This window comes from Perca flavescens, chromosome 6 (assembly GCF_004354835.1).
Source record: "Perca flavescens isolate YP-PL-M2 chromosome 6, PFLA_1.0, whole genome shotgun sequence".
Taxonomy (NCBI): Eukaryota; Metazoa; Chordata; class Actinopteri; order Perciformes; family Percidae; genus Perca; species Perca flavescens.
The window spans coordinates 23360719-23375676 of record NC_041336.1 but is presented as its reverse complement, the minus strand read 5'-3'; the positions used below and the strand labels follow the sequence as shown (position 1 = coordinate 23375676).

At 40.4% G+C, this 14958-nt stretch overlaps 1 protein-coding gene across 1 annotated transcript; it reads left to right on the top strand.

Moving 5' to 3' along the window:
* Positions 1 to 6915: 6915 nt before the first annotated feature.
* Positions 6916 to 11565, top strand: tent5ba (terminal nucleotidyltransferase 5ba). Its single transcript, XM_028581638.1, has 2 exons — positions 6916 to 7347; positions 10014 to 11565. Exons 1-2 carry the CDS (start codon positions 7192 to 7194, stop codon positions 11040 to 11042), a joined length of 1185 nt encoding a protein of 394 aa, XP_028437439.1. The 5' UTR covers positions 6916 to 7191; the 3' UTR covers positions 11043 to 11565.
* Positions 11566 to 14958: the final 3393 nt, after the last annotated feature.

The window sequence follows — 14958 nt, the reverse complement described above, 5'->3', positions numbered from 1 at the left end:
GTTACTTCTGTAATATTTATAGTGTAGTATTAACTTAAGTAAAATATCAGAATATTTATTCCCCTACTGGCTTTAATATTATTAGGTATCATGTTAGTGTATGGATCTTTAGGCAACCATACTGTAGAAACACATACATTGTAGTAATAGGGTTATGTACAGATGATTGTTGTGCAATATAGGCCGCTGATATTCATGTCCTTGGTCTATTTTATGAAGCAACGACAATAAAGTGACAGGTAGATTTTGAATGCTGAGTAACTGAAAGGGCATGACCAGACATATTCCCAGCATGCTTGACTTACAGCAAAGGCCACAGTGCAGCTTTACGAGGAAATAACGGGTTAAATGCTCACATCACTTATCTTGTTTACCTATGTTACTTAAAAGGACGTTATGTAAAGGGGAGAAAGATAGCAAAGAAAGACACAGAGAGAGAAATGTGTTTTATATTATTAAAAGACAAGTTTTTTTAATTGCACAGTAAAATGTTTGACACTGTGGGGTGTATGTCGAGTGGCCTGTTGAGCCCCTCTTGCTGCAGTATGTAACTCAGAGAAGCTTTTGGCCATGTGTGCAACATGCCTGCCTCGTGCCTGCTTTCAGTTACAGCACTACATAAATCTCGACCCTTCGCCAGAAAACCCCTCCTGGATCTTTCAGAACTATGGAAACCAAGACTGGTTTGTTTTTGTTCAACAGCTTTTTTTGTTATCGACATACCACCTGCCATTTGGAACTCTGATCATGATTAATCTGATAAGTGTACTTTGTTCTTTTGATATCATAAAGTTGTTTTGTAGCTCTTGGAACATCCAGCTGGCTCTCTCTGACCTGCTGCATGATGGGATGCACTTTTGACCGATCCCATAATCCTTCCAAGAGGAGTATTTAAGAAATCTGGAGGATGATCTGAGAAATGTGCTGCTAACATATTTTTTTTTATTAGGGGCTTATTTGGACAAAGGTTTTAACCTAACTGACGGAGTCTGCTGTTTTCAGAGCAGTATCAGTTACATGGTTTGATCATGACCTGTTTACCAGACATCGCCTGAGGGAACTGCTCCATATCACTGCTGTGAACCCCTAAGGTGTCCACTGAATCGACACAATCGCTCACGACATGTTACACTCTTTATCGCCCCTCGGGCTGAGTTATTCTCTCAGCTACTGGATGGGGGGCGAGGAGCAGAATTTCTGGGAATGAAATCAGAGCACGCTGCTAAATAGGGGATCCCTCTCACTTCTGGTAAATGCTCCAGAGAGGGAAAAGAGCCAGTTCTATTCTCTGTTAACATTAAAAAAAAAAAAAAAAAACGTCCACACCAGGCACGTGTTGAGAAAATTACAGAACATGTTTATTTTATAAGCTTTTATGGTTACATTTTGTTGACTCAGCAGTATCTGCACATTGTAGGCAGCTGTCAGCTTGTTTCTATGTCCCTGTAGTGTAGTTGGTAGCATTTGATCAGGGGAGAATAATACAAGAGTGAAAACCCACAGGGAACCATTCATCTATCAACAGCAACGCTGAGAAGTGAAGCAAACTGGGATTTATTTTCTTTTTGCGTAGTATTTGACATTGTAATATGCAACAGGGACCCTACATGTCCTATTGGAGTGAGTGTTGGACTGTTGCACAACATGATTGAAGCTCCAGTTAAGGAAGCTTATCCAAGTTAGGACGTCCCAGACACCGAGGAGGTAATGGTGTGTTATTACCAGGGCCATACCTTCCTCTCTTCTACACATGCTCCTCTACAGTATAAGCAGGAATAGGTCACATGTGAGATATTCATTGCTTATGTGAGTTTGAGGAAAAGAAAGAAAAATATATTCAGTATAGATGCAGGAGAAAATGTGTGCACGACTTCCCCAGTTCTCAGTTCCACATCACATGAGCTGAGAATTTATTGGGGAAATAAAAAGATTGAATCGCACTTCTTATCTTTCCTTGTTGTGAACCTTTGTAGTTTATATATCCATGTTTCTAAACACTCAGCCACTTAAATTTTTTCTCTTTCTATAATGTATTTTGTGTTCTTTCACGCAGCTTCTGTCTCAAACCTTTTTTTATTTCCCTATTCACCGATTCAAAGAGTAAAGTGAGCAGAGCCTTACATAGTACGTAGCCTTTCACTGTATTTGACCGTTGAGCTTCAGAGTGCTTCAACTATAAAATAACCTCTCTTAATTAGAGATACTGCCACAGCTGTGGCATAACTATGGGCCTGGGATCCTGTAGAAAATGCTAGAAAATAATGCCACAGCTTTCAGTGTTGAGTAAATTAATAAAAAAAAAAAACTCATCCTATAACATAAAACCATTTCCAAAATGACTCATTGTATCATGTTTATTATCAAAACCAGTCCGAACATACCAGCAATCTTTGGGAAATACTGTATAATCACTAATCACACATCTAAAATCAGGTTTGGGCCACAACAAAGCAACATAAGTCATAATTTGATTTCAGTCCATCGATAGGAACAGAGATTACAACAGATCAACATAAAATAATGTGTCTGTATTTGAATAATGTATATAAATATAATATCATGTATATAAATAAGTATTTTTTTTCATTTCAGTGTGCAGGTGTGGACAGAACAGAGAGCTGATGTATAATGCCACTTGAATCTTTAGTGTATTTTGGTGTGTGTGTGTGTTTTTCTCCAGCAGCACTACTGTAATCAATCAAGCAGGCAGCGGAGGGAGTCTGACGTCAGAAGCGCAGCTGCTTGCGTAACCTCGCTCCGCTGTCCCATAGATTTGTCTTCCGAAACAATCTGGAAAAGTAAACCCAACCACTCTTGTCATCACACGCTCTCTCTGGCAGGTATAGCCCCTGGGGCTCAGCCTGACTGGTCAACTCAACCTGGTTGTATATAGACAGGTTATCTGCTGCCATGGCAGACTGAGCCTAAAAGCAACCCTGATAGAATCTTATAGAATCTGCTTATTCATTCACAAAATGAAAGTAGATTTTCAAAATTAAACATGCAGTGTAATGTCTGGCATGCAATGGAATAGCAGCAGCTGCATCACTGTTTTAGCGTTGACAATACTGTCTACAGTTAGATATGGTGCCCACTCTAATAATAGCAAACAGTTGGTCTTTTAGTATAACATGTCCGCAGAAGAAAGATGAGGGAAGTCTTCTTGGAGAAATAATTCACTTAGATTGTGTTGGGCCCTGACAGACTAGTAAGAAAAGAGCTTCACAAGTCATCCTGTGTGACAGACGGAGCGTTATCTGTCTTCCCACGATTGATCATTGTGACACTTCACTGCTTGCTGTTTGCCAACATCGATTTTCAGCTAAGTTTTTACAACACGATGTCACAGCACTTGAGAGAAAAGCCTGTTCCCCTGCATTGTTCCTCTTCCTGTTGCTGCCACTGAGGCAAAGACAGATAGAGATATCTGACAACAACCGAAATGATCTGCCTTTGAGCTAAAGTCTTCAACGGATTTTCATTGATGGTCTTCTATATCATGTACTCAAGGCCAGATTGTTTTGTAATGTTTGATCATGGTGGAACATACACCTGTCTAATGCATTATTTGTTAAAGGTGTGTTTAAATACTGGCTATCTCACCACGCCTACTAGAATCACAGTCTCAGTTGTCATGGCTTCAGCAGGATGTCAATTTAGGGATAAACAGAAGATCCAGTGGGACTGACATGAATTAACAAAATGTGAAATACACAAAGCAGAGAAGAATTTTTCTGAAAGTTGTGTTTTGTTTTTGCATGAATGAATTGACTTCAGATCCGATTGACTCCCTCTGACATGAGGCTCTCAGGGAACCTGAGAATGTCAAGTGGCCTGACATTTTATCTCCTGTCATTGTTCTCTCATTCCCAAGTGTTTCACATTCAGGTAAATGCTGGTTCTGCTCCCAGGATGCACAGCTGCCACATAGGGGGTTATTTATAGTCAGATGACGCACACATCACACCGGCACCAGGCAGGATCCTCAGCTGGAGAGGTCTCTGCCCAGCTGCCCGACAACCGCTGATGCGGTTTCCGGGGAAACAGGATTATGTTGACATCATAGCATTTAAAGTGATCTTCTGTGTTGACCAAATCCACGGTACGTCCACGACCCCGACCTCTCAAAGCTTTGTGAGACTCTGTCAACTTCCAGCTGTGTGTTGTGGACAACAGTGTGAACTAAATACCCACACACACGTGTAGGGAGAATGACGTGCGTGCCTGAGTGCGTAAGGGTGTGTCCGCCTATCTGTTTTATTGTATGCATCACTAAAACCTCACACAGATCAATCATGAAATGAACTTTACTCACTTGTAAACATTTAACATGCGCACTAACATGCTGCTTAGACATGTATGAGTTGTTAGGGATCTTATAAAAGATGACATATGTGGGTCATTTTAAAAGAGGAAATTACTGAATTGTATTGTTCCCTGGCAAATTACATACTGGCAGAATCTTCTGAAAGAGTCATGTCTGTTATTGTGAGTAATGTTGATGTGACCACAGTCCATTCCTGTAAGAATGATGCAGAGAAGACTGAGAGATTTGGGAAATTCAGAAGTGTCAAATAAACTGAAGGACACTTAATGGACCATTACATACAGTATTAGGCATATAAACTGACATATATTCTGTTAAGACTAGAGGAATGTGTCTGTATCTGCACCAAAACCAATAAAAAAACACTGCTCCAAAGGCAGAGTGGAAAGAAGTGGCAGTATGTTATCTAATAGTGTAAATGGAAAGCTTAAAGGGCATCACAGGTTATCAAAGCCTTTTCATAAACCCCAGCATAATCATGAGCAAATTGAAATTATAATTGTTCGTGTGGTTGTAGCCTTTAATTTTCCAATGGCTGAATAAACAAGAAAGTCAAAGGTAAGGCCGCTCCACTTTGAATATGGGCATCTATAAAATGATAAGGAACTGTTAAGATGTATGATCAGCAAGCAACATTTTAAAGGTCAAATAGCCTCCTATCATCGTTTAAATACTCTGTGGTTATCAAACAGCTTTTGGATTTCAGTAAAATAGATGATAGATTTACAGAAAGTTTTATGAAGTCTGTTTTATGTATTCTTTTAAATTATGAACATAACAGTGAAACTAGAAAATCCCATGCATTTGTAATGTCTTGTTTATTTTACAGTATGTTTTATTGGGTATAATTATGGATCAGAAGCCTATACTGCCCTATAAAGCCAAAATGTAGGCTGGTTAGGCTAACTAGCCTACATATTTTGTCAAAATTGAGGTAAGACCAGAAAAGGACTTTTGATATGTGTTTTACATATAAACATACTATGCTATAAAAAAAGATGCAAAACAGCATGTTAAATGTGCAAGAACTACAAAACAGATGTAAAAAACAAACTGAAGGGACTCCCCCTAGGCTAATGCTAGCTGGCGAGATAGCCTTTGGTAAAGATAGTTTACCCACTTTTTCCTGTTTCATGCAAAAATAGATACATTTTGAAGCTCCAACATATTAAGTTGAGTGTTTTATACCACATGAAGAATACAGTAGATAAATCTAATCATATTGGAGACAAAAAAGTAGCACGAGATAAGCTAGTCCTGCTAACAGCTAACTAGCTTATCAGGCTAACAGTAACTGTTGTCGCTGCAGCTTTTGACTCTTGTGGAATTCATGTGATTTCATGTGGTTAAGCTAGTTTTAATCACATATTTAAACATATTTGATGAACGATTAATTAGTTCAAAGCTGAAAGCTGACGAGACTTTAGATTGTTCACTATCTACAGCAAATTTATGTTAAGTCTGTGATAGTAATTAATAATCAGCATAAAAGGGAATACAATTTACAATTTTCTATACAGTTTGGCTAAGAGCCTTCAAACTTTGTCTCTTAGACAAAAGCAGTGATAGGGACTGTACACAGACTGAATATAGGAGGTACGCCTATGTGCTATAGTTTTCTTTTAAATATTAAATTGGGTTTTGCACATAATCTATCTCTATTCTCATTCCTTTTAAACATCATATATAGATTTTAAAATTATTAATGTATGTACAGTATTAATGAAATGAATGTTCATCATGTAATGTGTTATTTACTGTAACTATGTCAGTTGTGGACCCCAGGAAGATTAGCTGATTGCCATGGCATCCTCTAATGGGGGTCAGATAAATACACTTAAGGAAAGGGCTATGTATGCATTATGCTCTGTTTATGATGATATTGTATAAAGGGGAAACAGGAAAATAAGTTAGAAAAGTAAGTTGACACAACAAATAAGGAAATAGGAAATGCAGAAAAAAACATACTTCTGCTAAACAAAATTATAATACTGGTGGCAAGTAGACAATGGTTTGTTTAATTAGTTAGTAAATTTGGCTTGTCACTGGAAAGTTACTAGGTTGAGTTTTCTGGATAATCTTGCTTAGACAAAGTAACTTGTAGCTGCTGTTGAAGTGCCCTCCAGCAAGGCCTTTTTCCCCTGCTTTGGTTTGTCTCTGTGTTTCTATCTATGCTCATGGAGTGTGGGATCTTAAAGCAGGGCGTTGCAGGAAAAAAAAACATCCTGCATGCTCTGCAAACGTTCCCTGGTCAAATAAAGAAATACATTAGGAGGGAAAGTAGGCTATTGTGTTTGCGCAGCTGTAATCTGGTCCGTCATTTTTACTTACCTGACATAAATCACCAAATAAACGAACCATTAATAAACGCTCATTTCTAATGGTGTTGCAGCTTTAAATCAAAAGATCATTATATTATAAGGCTTGTTTGAGGGAAAACCCTGTCAGCATGCAGCCTGCACCATGAGAAGAGCAGAGGGGGAGGAGGCTGTCAAATGCGTCACATGAAGGCTGTTCTCTGCAGACAGGGCGTCCATAATCAATGGCCAAACACAGCAGCCAATCACAGGGCGCATGCTAATAAGGAGGTTTTAAACCATAGTTTTAAACCCTCTGATGAATAGGCTCTTTGCAGACTGACCGGACTTTAGCAGCACACACCGGAGGAAACGGCTGAACCCACTCTCTGACTCAACTAAGTTTTTCTACTCTTCACCACTACATTACTACTACGGAACTCCTCACCGCTGACATCCACAGGAATATCTCTCTTGTGTTGAAGAGATAAGAGCTCAGTTGAGAGAAAGCGCTGATTCACATTCTGCAGATTTTTTTTTTTTTTTTTTGTGCAAGTTAACATCGCCATGTCTTGCGGTGATGTGTCGGATCAGAGTCGGCGGTTCTGTGTGTTGTCTTGGGATCAGGTGCAGCGCTTAGACTCGATCCTGGGGGAGGCTGTCCCCATCCACGGCCGAGGAAACTTCCCGACTCTGTCCGTGCAACCACGGCAGATTGTTCAGGTAGGCTACTAATAACACATTCACCTACACACTTGTGCATTCCAACATGTTTACTTATTTATTAGTTGCAGATTTAAGTTTGATCATGTGGATCCATCTTTTTTTTTTTTGAGAGTTGATTAGAATCACATATTGTGCATAAAATGAAATTGAATAGGCATTAGGCTGCAGCTGGCTATCCTTCAGGTGGGTAGTTAACTCCTATATCATCTCAATGTGAGATGTCTCACCAGGGGAATGGAATATTAAAATAAATCTGTACTTTATTTGTCTCGAACGCCCTTGTAAACCTCTCTAGGTCTCCAAACCTAAAAACACATCTTTCCTTGCTTAATTATATTCCCATGACCCATTAGGCTACATCATCATTTTGTCTGGTCAGTTTCCTCTTTTTGGGGCAAGCTTGATTTTTAACAACTAATTTCTTCCCAGCACTGCTGTGTATTCCTTTAGTGATTATTCTCTCAAAAATATCTGCAGGCAAACTATTCTGTATATCTTAATGACTAAAGTGAAATAGTTAAACATTTTATTACAGACAGCAGAATGAAAAAATTAAAGGTATTCTTCCTTCAGATTTGACAAACAGACTGGAGGAAAACGGTGAGGAATATGTGGTTACAACTCCCCTGGTTTGATGGAAAATGTATACAGATACGTGCCAAAGTCCCTCCACATTTCCAGCCACATATAGGCTACATTGTGGCTGGATCACATTTCACTTCTCCTGAGGTGTCCCTACATAGTTGGCTATGCATTAAAGTGCAAGTTAAATGCCATGATAGAATTTCAGAATGAACATAGTGGATTCCTAAGTTGAGTCAAGAAATGTCTTGTAAAATCCCTTTTTCCCTATTTCATTTCATTTACACATTGACATATTTAAGATGAGCTCAACAAGCCTGTGAAGCCCAGGGCTTCATGCTTGTGGTTGGAGAAAGATGAATGCTCCATTGAGCGTACAGGAGGCTTAAATGCAGGTTTGAGCCCCAAATGTGGGGACTGTGTTTCCCCTGGATTTGTGGAAACCCCATATAATTTTATATAGCTCAAATCTGCCATCTGCCACATAAATTTATTTAGTGGTTGGCTGAACATCGATCACCAGTGAATCTCCTGTCATAACAACCGAAAACGAAGCTATTTAGCCTAAATGTTTATTTAATGGGTTTTGTGCGTCTTCTGTTATGCACTACAGGAGGCATGACTGAGAGTGTAGAACTTTGTCCTGCTGCAGTTTTTAGAGAGATAGACAGGCCGCTAACGTCCACTGCAGCATCATGAAGCTAGAGTCCAAGGAGTTACAGGGCTGTAACTGTAGATCTAAGATAACAACTCTCTCTGTTCTTAACAGCTTGACAGTTTATGAGTGAGACACTGTACTTTACAGCTCCTTGCACTTTTGCAACTTTTATTAATTTTAAAGCGAGACAGACTTGACAAGATTTGTAAAGCCAGCAGAGGCTTAACCACTCTCTTTCAGTCAAGTATGTATGACTACCTGTAATCGGAGGGCAGAGGAAGGAAAGGTGTCAAGTGTAGAGCTGACCCTGAATTTGGCTCTGACTGCGCTGACATACCAGGCCGACCACAGAAGCACACAACTATCACAATATTATTGCTTCTGATTAGATTTTGATTACAACACAATAACTGCCAAGTTATGCAATTATCATTTTGTTCCTTTACACACTACTGTCTGCCTTCAAATGTTTGTTTGTCTGTAATCTGACCCAGTATGTATAAATAGAGCCAGCTTGTTATCTGACCACCATGGGAGAGAGAGTTACCAGACACTAATCTGACAGGTCAGTGCCACTAGGGAGATTTAGGATTGTGCGTGAGTGTGTAACACCCCATTTGTGCTGCAGGTTTTACTGTTTGAATTGTAAGCAATTATTATTTTCTCAGTGGAAATGCTTGTGGAGTCAGAGTGTGCGGTCAGTGAAACGTTTATTGGTTTTGTTTGGAGAACAGTGGTTTTATGGCACAAGTGGATTGTCATTTCCCTTCAGGCAAAGAAGCTGAATCTATGTTTGATGTCTTATTTCAGACATAATTTGCTCGCGGTGATGTTGACACACCCTGTCCAGCTGTAGATCATCCTTCTCCAATGTGGCCGCACTGAGGCGAGACAGTTTAGACATCTCGCAGGTCACTGGGACAGAGGAAGGGAAAAGCTGCTGACCCTTAATGACCTGAGGTTGTGACGTTTAGCCTGAAGCAACACACTTTGCACACTGGTGTTCACTCTCATGGTTGCAGTTCATGATTCTAAATCTTATCACTGTGTTTGTGATCAGATAAGATAATCTGACCCAGTGGGAGATGAATCTGGAGCACAGACTCCATAGCTCTGTTGCTCATTGTTTGTGCTCTTCAGGTTTCATTCAGACTAAGGCTGATGATGATGATGATGATGATGATGATGATGATGAAATGGACTTATGTGAGCAGCGGTATTGATCTTGCCTTCACAAGCTATTGATTTCCACTAGGCCCATGTGTAGCTTATTTGGACATATTCCAAGTCTTTTTATGTGTGTGTTATTTCTTTCATAATTTCTGAAAATTTCTTTGACTCCTTTTATAAAAGAGAACCTGTATAAATGAATGTATATCATTAATGACATGCTGTGTCTCTGTCTCGTCCCTGTCCTGTCCAGGTGGTGCGGGCGAGGCTGGAGGAGAGGGGTGTGTGCGTTAAGGACGTGAGGCTGAACGGCTCGGCTGCCAGCTATGTGCTCCATCAGGATACTGGGTTGGGCTATAAGGATCTTGACCTGATCTTTGGCGTATCCCTGAAAGATGATCAGGCTTTCCGTCTGGTGAAGGACGTCGTGCTGGACTGCCTGTTTGACTTCTTGCCAGCCGGGGTCTCTAGGGAGCGCATCACAGCACTGACTCTCAAAGAGGCCTATGTACAGAAACTGGTGAAAGTCTGTAATGACACGGACCGCTGGAGCCTCATCTCGCTGTCCAACAACACAGGAAAGAATGTGGAGTTAAAATTTGTGGACTCTTTACGGCGGCAGTTCGAATTCAGCGTGGACTCCTTCCAGATTTGCCTCGATTCTCTGCTCTTATTTGACCGCTGCTCAGAGACGCCCATGTCCGAGAGCTTTCACCCCACTGTGATTGGAGAGAGTGTGTATGGGGACTTCAAGGAGGCCATGGAGCACCTGTGCCAGAGGACCATAGCTACACGCAGCCCGGAAGAAATCAGAGGGGGCGGCTTATTGAAGTACTGCCACCTGCTGGTGCGAGGGTTCACACCCTCCTCTGAAGCAGACATGAAGCACATGCAGCGCTACATGTGCTCGCGTTTCTTCATTGACTTCTCTGACATAAGAGAACAGCAGAGGAAACTGGAAGCCTACCTGCAAAACCACTTTGCTGGCATGGAGCACAAACGGTACGAGTGCCTGATGACTCTTCACGAAGTAGTGAACGAGAGCACGGTGTGTCTGATGGGCCATGAGCGGCGCCAGACGCTCAGCCTCATCTCCATGCTGGCGCTGAAGGTGCTGGCTGAGCAGAACGCCATCCCCACTGTAACTAATGTCACGTGTTACTACCAGCCAGCTCCGTACGTGCAGGACATCAACTTCAGTAATTACTATATTGCACATGTGCAGGCGCCGCAGGTTTCACCGTGCAGTAATTCATATCGGACGTGGCTGCCCTGTAGCTGAACTGGCTGTGGGAAGAGCAGAAGTGTCTCAACCGTTCTTTATCTTTCAAAGGAAGGGGACTGGAAAAAAGAAAAGAAAAAAAGAAACTTATTTTTGCCAAATGTGACTTGACTAAAACAATCCTGTGCTGCTGTACATCTGATTGAGCCAACGCATACATTTTTCTCACTTGTATTCTCTTGCAAAACATCTGTAAGATTGCTGGTCATTTCTGAGATGTAGTAGTATTAAAATCTTTATTAAGCTTTATATATGTCAAAAATACCTTTTTATGGAAAAACACATTGAAGCTGGTGTTATTTTCATACTCTGGCTTTATTTTCTTTTTTAATTACATACTGGACCAAAGATGTATTTGTTGTTCAGAAAGGGAATGTTGTTATGATTCCAAGTGCCTAAAATGAACCATGAAAAACCTCTGTAAAATGAGAACTGTGCATTCAGTGTTTTCTAGATTACTCGGTCTCTCTTTTCAGGAACAGAAGCATTCATTTTTGTGAGATTAAAAAAAGGAAAAACTACAGTTTTTTTTGTATGGTGGTTATTTTATTTTAACCGTTGCCTACAATGATTGGTGATCTTTTAATCTTCGGTTCTAAGGGCTGCAGTTAGTTTAAACTGGTAATTATCGGAACTGCTTCCCCATTCACACAGTCGACTTGTATGTTCTAACATGGCCGTCATAAACAGCAGGTTTTTTGTAGCTTTGACTCACACTTTTGTCCTATCTTGCTATGGATGAGAGGTAGTTTATCCTACACTTGATAAGCTGATGACAACAAGGTGGCCCATTTCCAGTAACGAGGCCCATTGAAATGCATATACTGACGGCCGGAGTGAGTTGCATTTGTTAAACTGGGGCTGAGGATCCATTACAATCTGAGGACATGAACCATAAGGAGGCTTTTCTAAAGCACAATAGCTTCTCTCTCCTCTGTGATACTAAATCTTTTTAACAAAGACTGGCCTGTTCTCCCACCCATGTGACCACTGGAAACCCAGCCCTGTTTGCTTGACTTGATTCCATATCCATGTCATTTCGTCTGAGTCAAAATCAAAAATCTTTACAGGCATAGCTAGAATGGTAAAGTTTGTTAAAAGACTGGGATGGTTGAAACGACACAGCTCAGATTATTAGCAGACCTCGGATCTTCACAAGCCTTGCTAGTCACATTTGGGCCAATATTTACATCCGCTGTACAAAGTGAGAATAAAAAGAAATACTTTTCCACATTGAACTCTAACTAGTTATTTAAGTTGGGTGTGAAACACCGTATTAGAAATGCGGTGTAATTGAAGCCTTTTATATACACTGCGTTATCTTTTGTATAAATCTGTTAAATACAGAGTTAGTGGGAACAGTCAGTAATGTAGGACTGTCAATGTTTCTAATATGACATTCTTTCACTCTGTTATATTATCTTGCACTTGCATTCCTATGGAATAATACTTATTTTGTGGTAATGTGATTAAACAAAGCTTTATTTGGAATATGCATAACCTCTCTCTCTCTCTCTCTCTCTCTCTCTCTCTCTCTCTCTCTCTCTCTCTCTCTCTCTCTCTCTCTCTCTCTCTCTCTCTCTCTCTCTCTCTCTCTCTCTCTCTCTCTCTCTCTCTCTCTGTACACCTGCCGGTCATCAAGCCATTACCTGCTCCCTACAAGAACCTGCACCGACATCCACTCCCTTCTGGATTGTTGTGCCATTCACGGTTTGTCAATGTGCCCACTTCCAGCTCAACTCAGTCACTTTGCTTGCCTGTCTAGTTATAGTCCAGTTAGCTTGTTTGCCTGCCTAACACCTGTTCTCCTTGTCTCGAGGATTACCTGCCTGCTTGGCCACCTCACCAGTCCACCAAGCTCGCCAGCCACCTTGGGATTCCTTTAGCCAAGCCTACTCCTGGATTACTTCCCCTCTGCCAGCCAACATATCACCTGCTTAACACAATAAAAGACTTTGTGACAAATTAAAGGAGCACTCCACCAATTGTACATACAAATATTTAGTTTAATTGCCATATGGAGTGCTACTCGGTTTACAGAAACAGTTGTGTGATGTCCTCTGTGGCTCTAAAGGAACTTTCTTAAGTCTAAGATAATTTGTTTAAAATTTTTAATCTCAGTTTCAGACAAAAAATTCTTAACAAGATGCTTTTGTTGCAAACTGATGGCATTATTTTCTTTATACGACTCCTGTGAGTCCCCAACTTCACGAGAGTGCAATGCTAAATCAGTGGAGCAACTTTTTAATCAATTTACCAAACCCACCCAACAGTAAACATGAGGTTTTTGGAGCACCTCGGCGTCCACTTGCACAGCTTGTTTACGTTTACAAGTTGAAGCAACTTTTTAATCTACAGTACACATTATAGTTAGTGCTCTAATGGTCCCAGGGAGTCTTCTATATTTGTTTTGAGTGTATAATTGATAAGTCATGACCTATATGCTGCTTAATTTTTTTCTGCTGAACGACAGCATATTTCCTAATGGGCTTTTCCAATTGACTGGCCTCCACTGAGCCTTATAGTTTATGGAAACTTACAGCAATTATTATCTTTTATTCATTGACTACATCTGCGGTTATACCTGAACATTATCACATGATCCTACTACTTCCACTATATGGAATAAGAGGATGTTGCTTCAACAAATGATAAAAAATGTTTGGAGAACATTGAAATATTATGTGAGCTGTGGGGCACAATTCAGCATTAAACATACTGGAAATGATTTCTTGCTGGGTTGAGGCCAACATTTTAAATCCAACATCCTGTTAATCATGATCCATGGCTCTGCTTGTTTTGGCACAAAAGTGTTATGTGCCGTCGTTCCTTTTGTGCTGTGTGTGTTTGTCAAGTGTTGTCATCTCAGGGTGTTCTTGTATAGTCTTCTTATAATGTTTACACATAATTTGAGTTGAAATATAATATTTTTATGGTCAATATTAATTCTTAGGACTGGTGCATTTAAGAGATACATGATAGCTTTACTGCAACCCTGATTTCATATTTAAAAACACCAGTATGAATAAAGAAATGTTTTCACTTCATTGCTGATAGATTTAACAGAAAAACAAGTAGAAGTAGAACAGATACAGTTGATTACATTTTTTTTATCAACTACCATGTCTAGGTAGGACAGGTAGGAATTGTATCCCTGGGATGATAGTGTAAGATTTCTCAGACATCTAATTTGGGCTTTAATTTGGAGAGTGTGTGTGGGCTGAGGTTCTGTGCACACGTCTGTGTGAAAACAGAGTGATGACAGGACAGAGACGCAGTAATGACAGAGATTTTACAATTTCTTGCCACAACACAAATCAAACTCACCCTGGCCTGGTATCTGTGCTATTACCTCTCTTGGAAAAAGGGTTTATTCACCCAAGGGAGCGATTATGATGTCCCACTTACCCATTATCCATGGGGAGCTTGTCACTTTGCGCCTCTGTTTGGTGCATACTTTCTATCTATGTTGTCTCCCTTGATGTAAGACCAACTTTTAAGACTCAATACAGCTCACACTGTTCTGAGTCAGGAAATGGAGATGTTTTAAATTAAGCTGTACTTGGGGAGCACATGACTTTGTGGATGTGACATCATCCTGAGGGTGCAAAGGGAAAACACATGTCTTAGCTGGACTAAATGATTGGAGCAAGCTGACATTGCAGCTACAGCTGGAGGTGTGTCGTCGTCTGTGTGTTGCTGTGTTGCCAGGGTACGGCACTGAGAAATGTCCACACGTTCTTCATGAGGGAAAAGAGTCCAAACAACTGTGGCATAGCTATCTCCTGGTGTATTATGGTATATAGAGGAAACCCACACTTATAAACCATGAAGCCTGCAGCCATGAGTGCTATAAATCACAAGTTGCTGTTGTCAGGTAAAAACCTTGTATCTCACAAATGTAAACTTTTAGGCT

What these genes read in the sequence shown, in the direction of transcription:
- tent5ba (XM_028581638.1), top strand. Translation starts at nt 7,192, where the DNA reads ATGTCTTGCGGTGATGTGTCGGATCAGAGTCGGCGGTTCTGTGTGTTG. An exon ending in AACCACGGCAGATTGTTCAG is followed by an intron (nt 7,348 to 10,013) that starts GTAGGCTACTAA and finishes TGTCCTGTCCAG; the next exon opens with GTGGTGCGGGCGAGGCTGGA.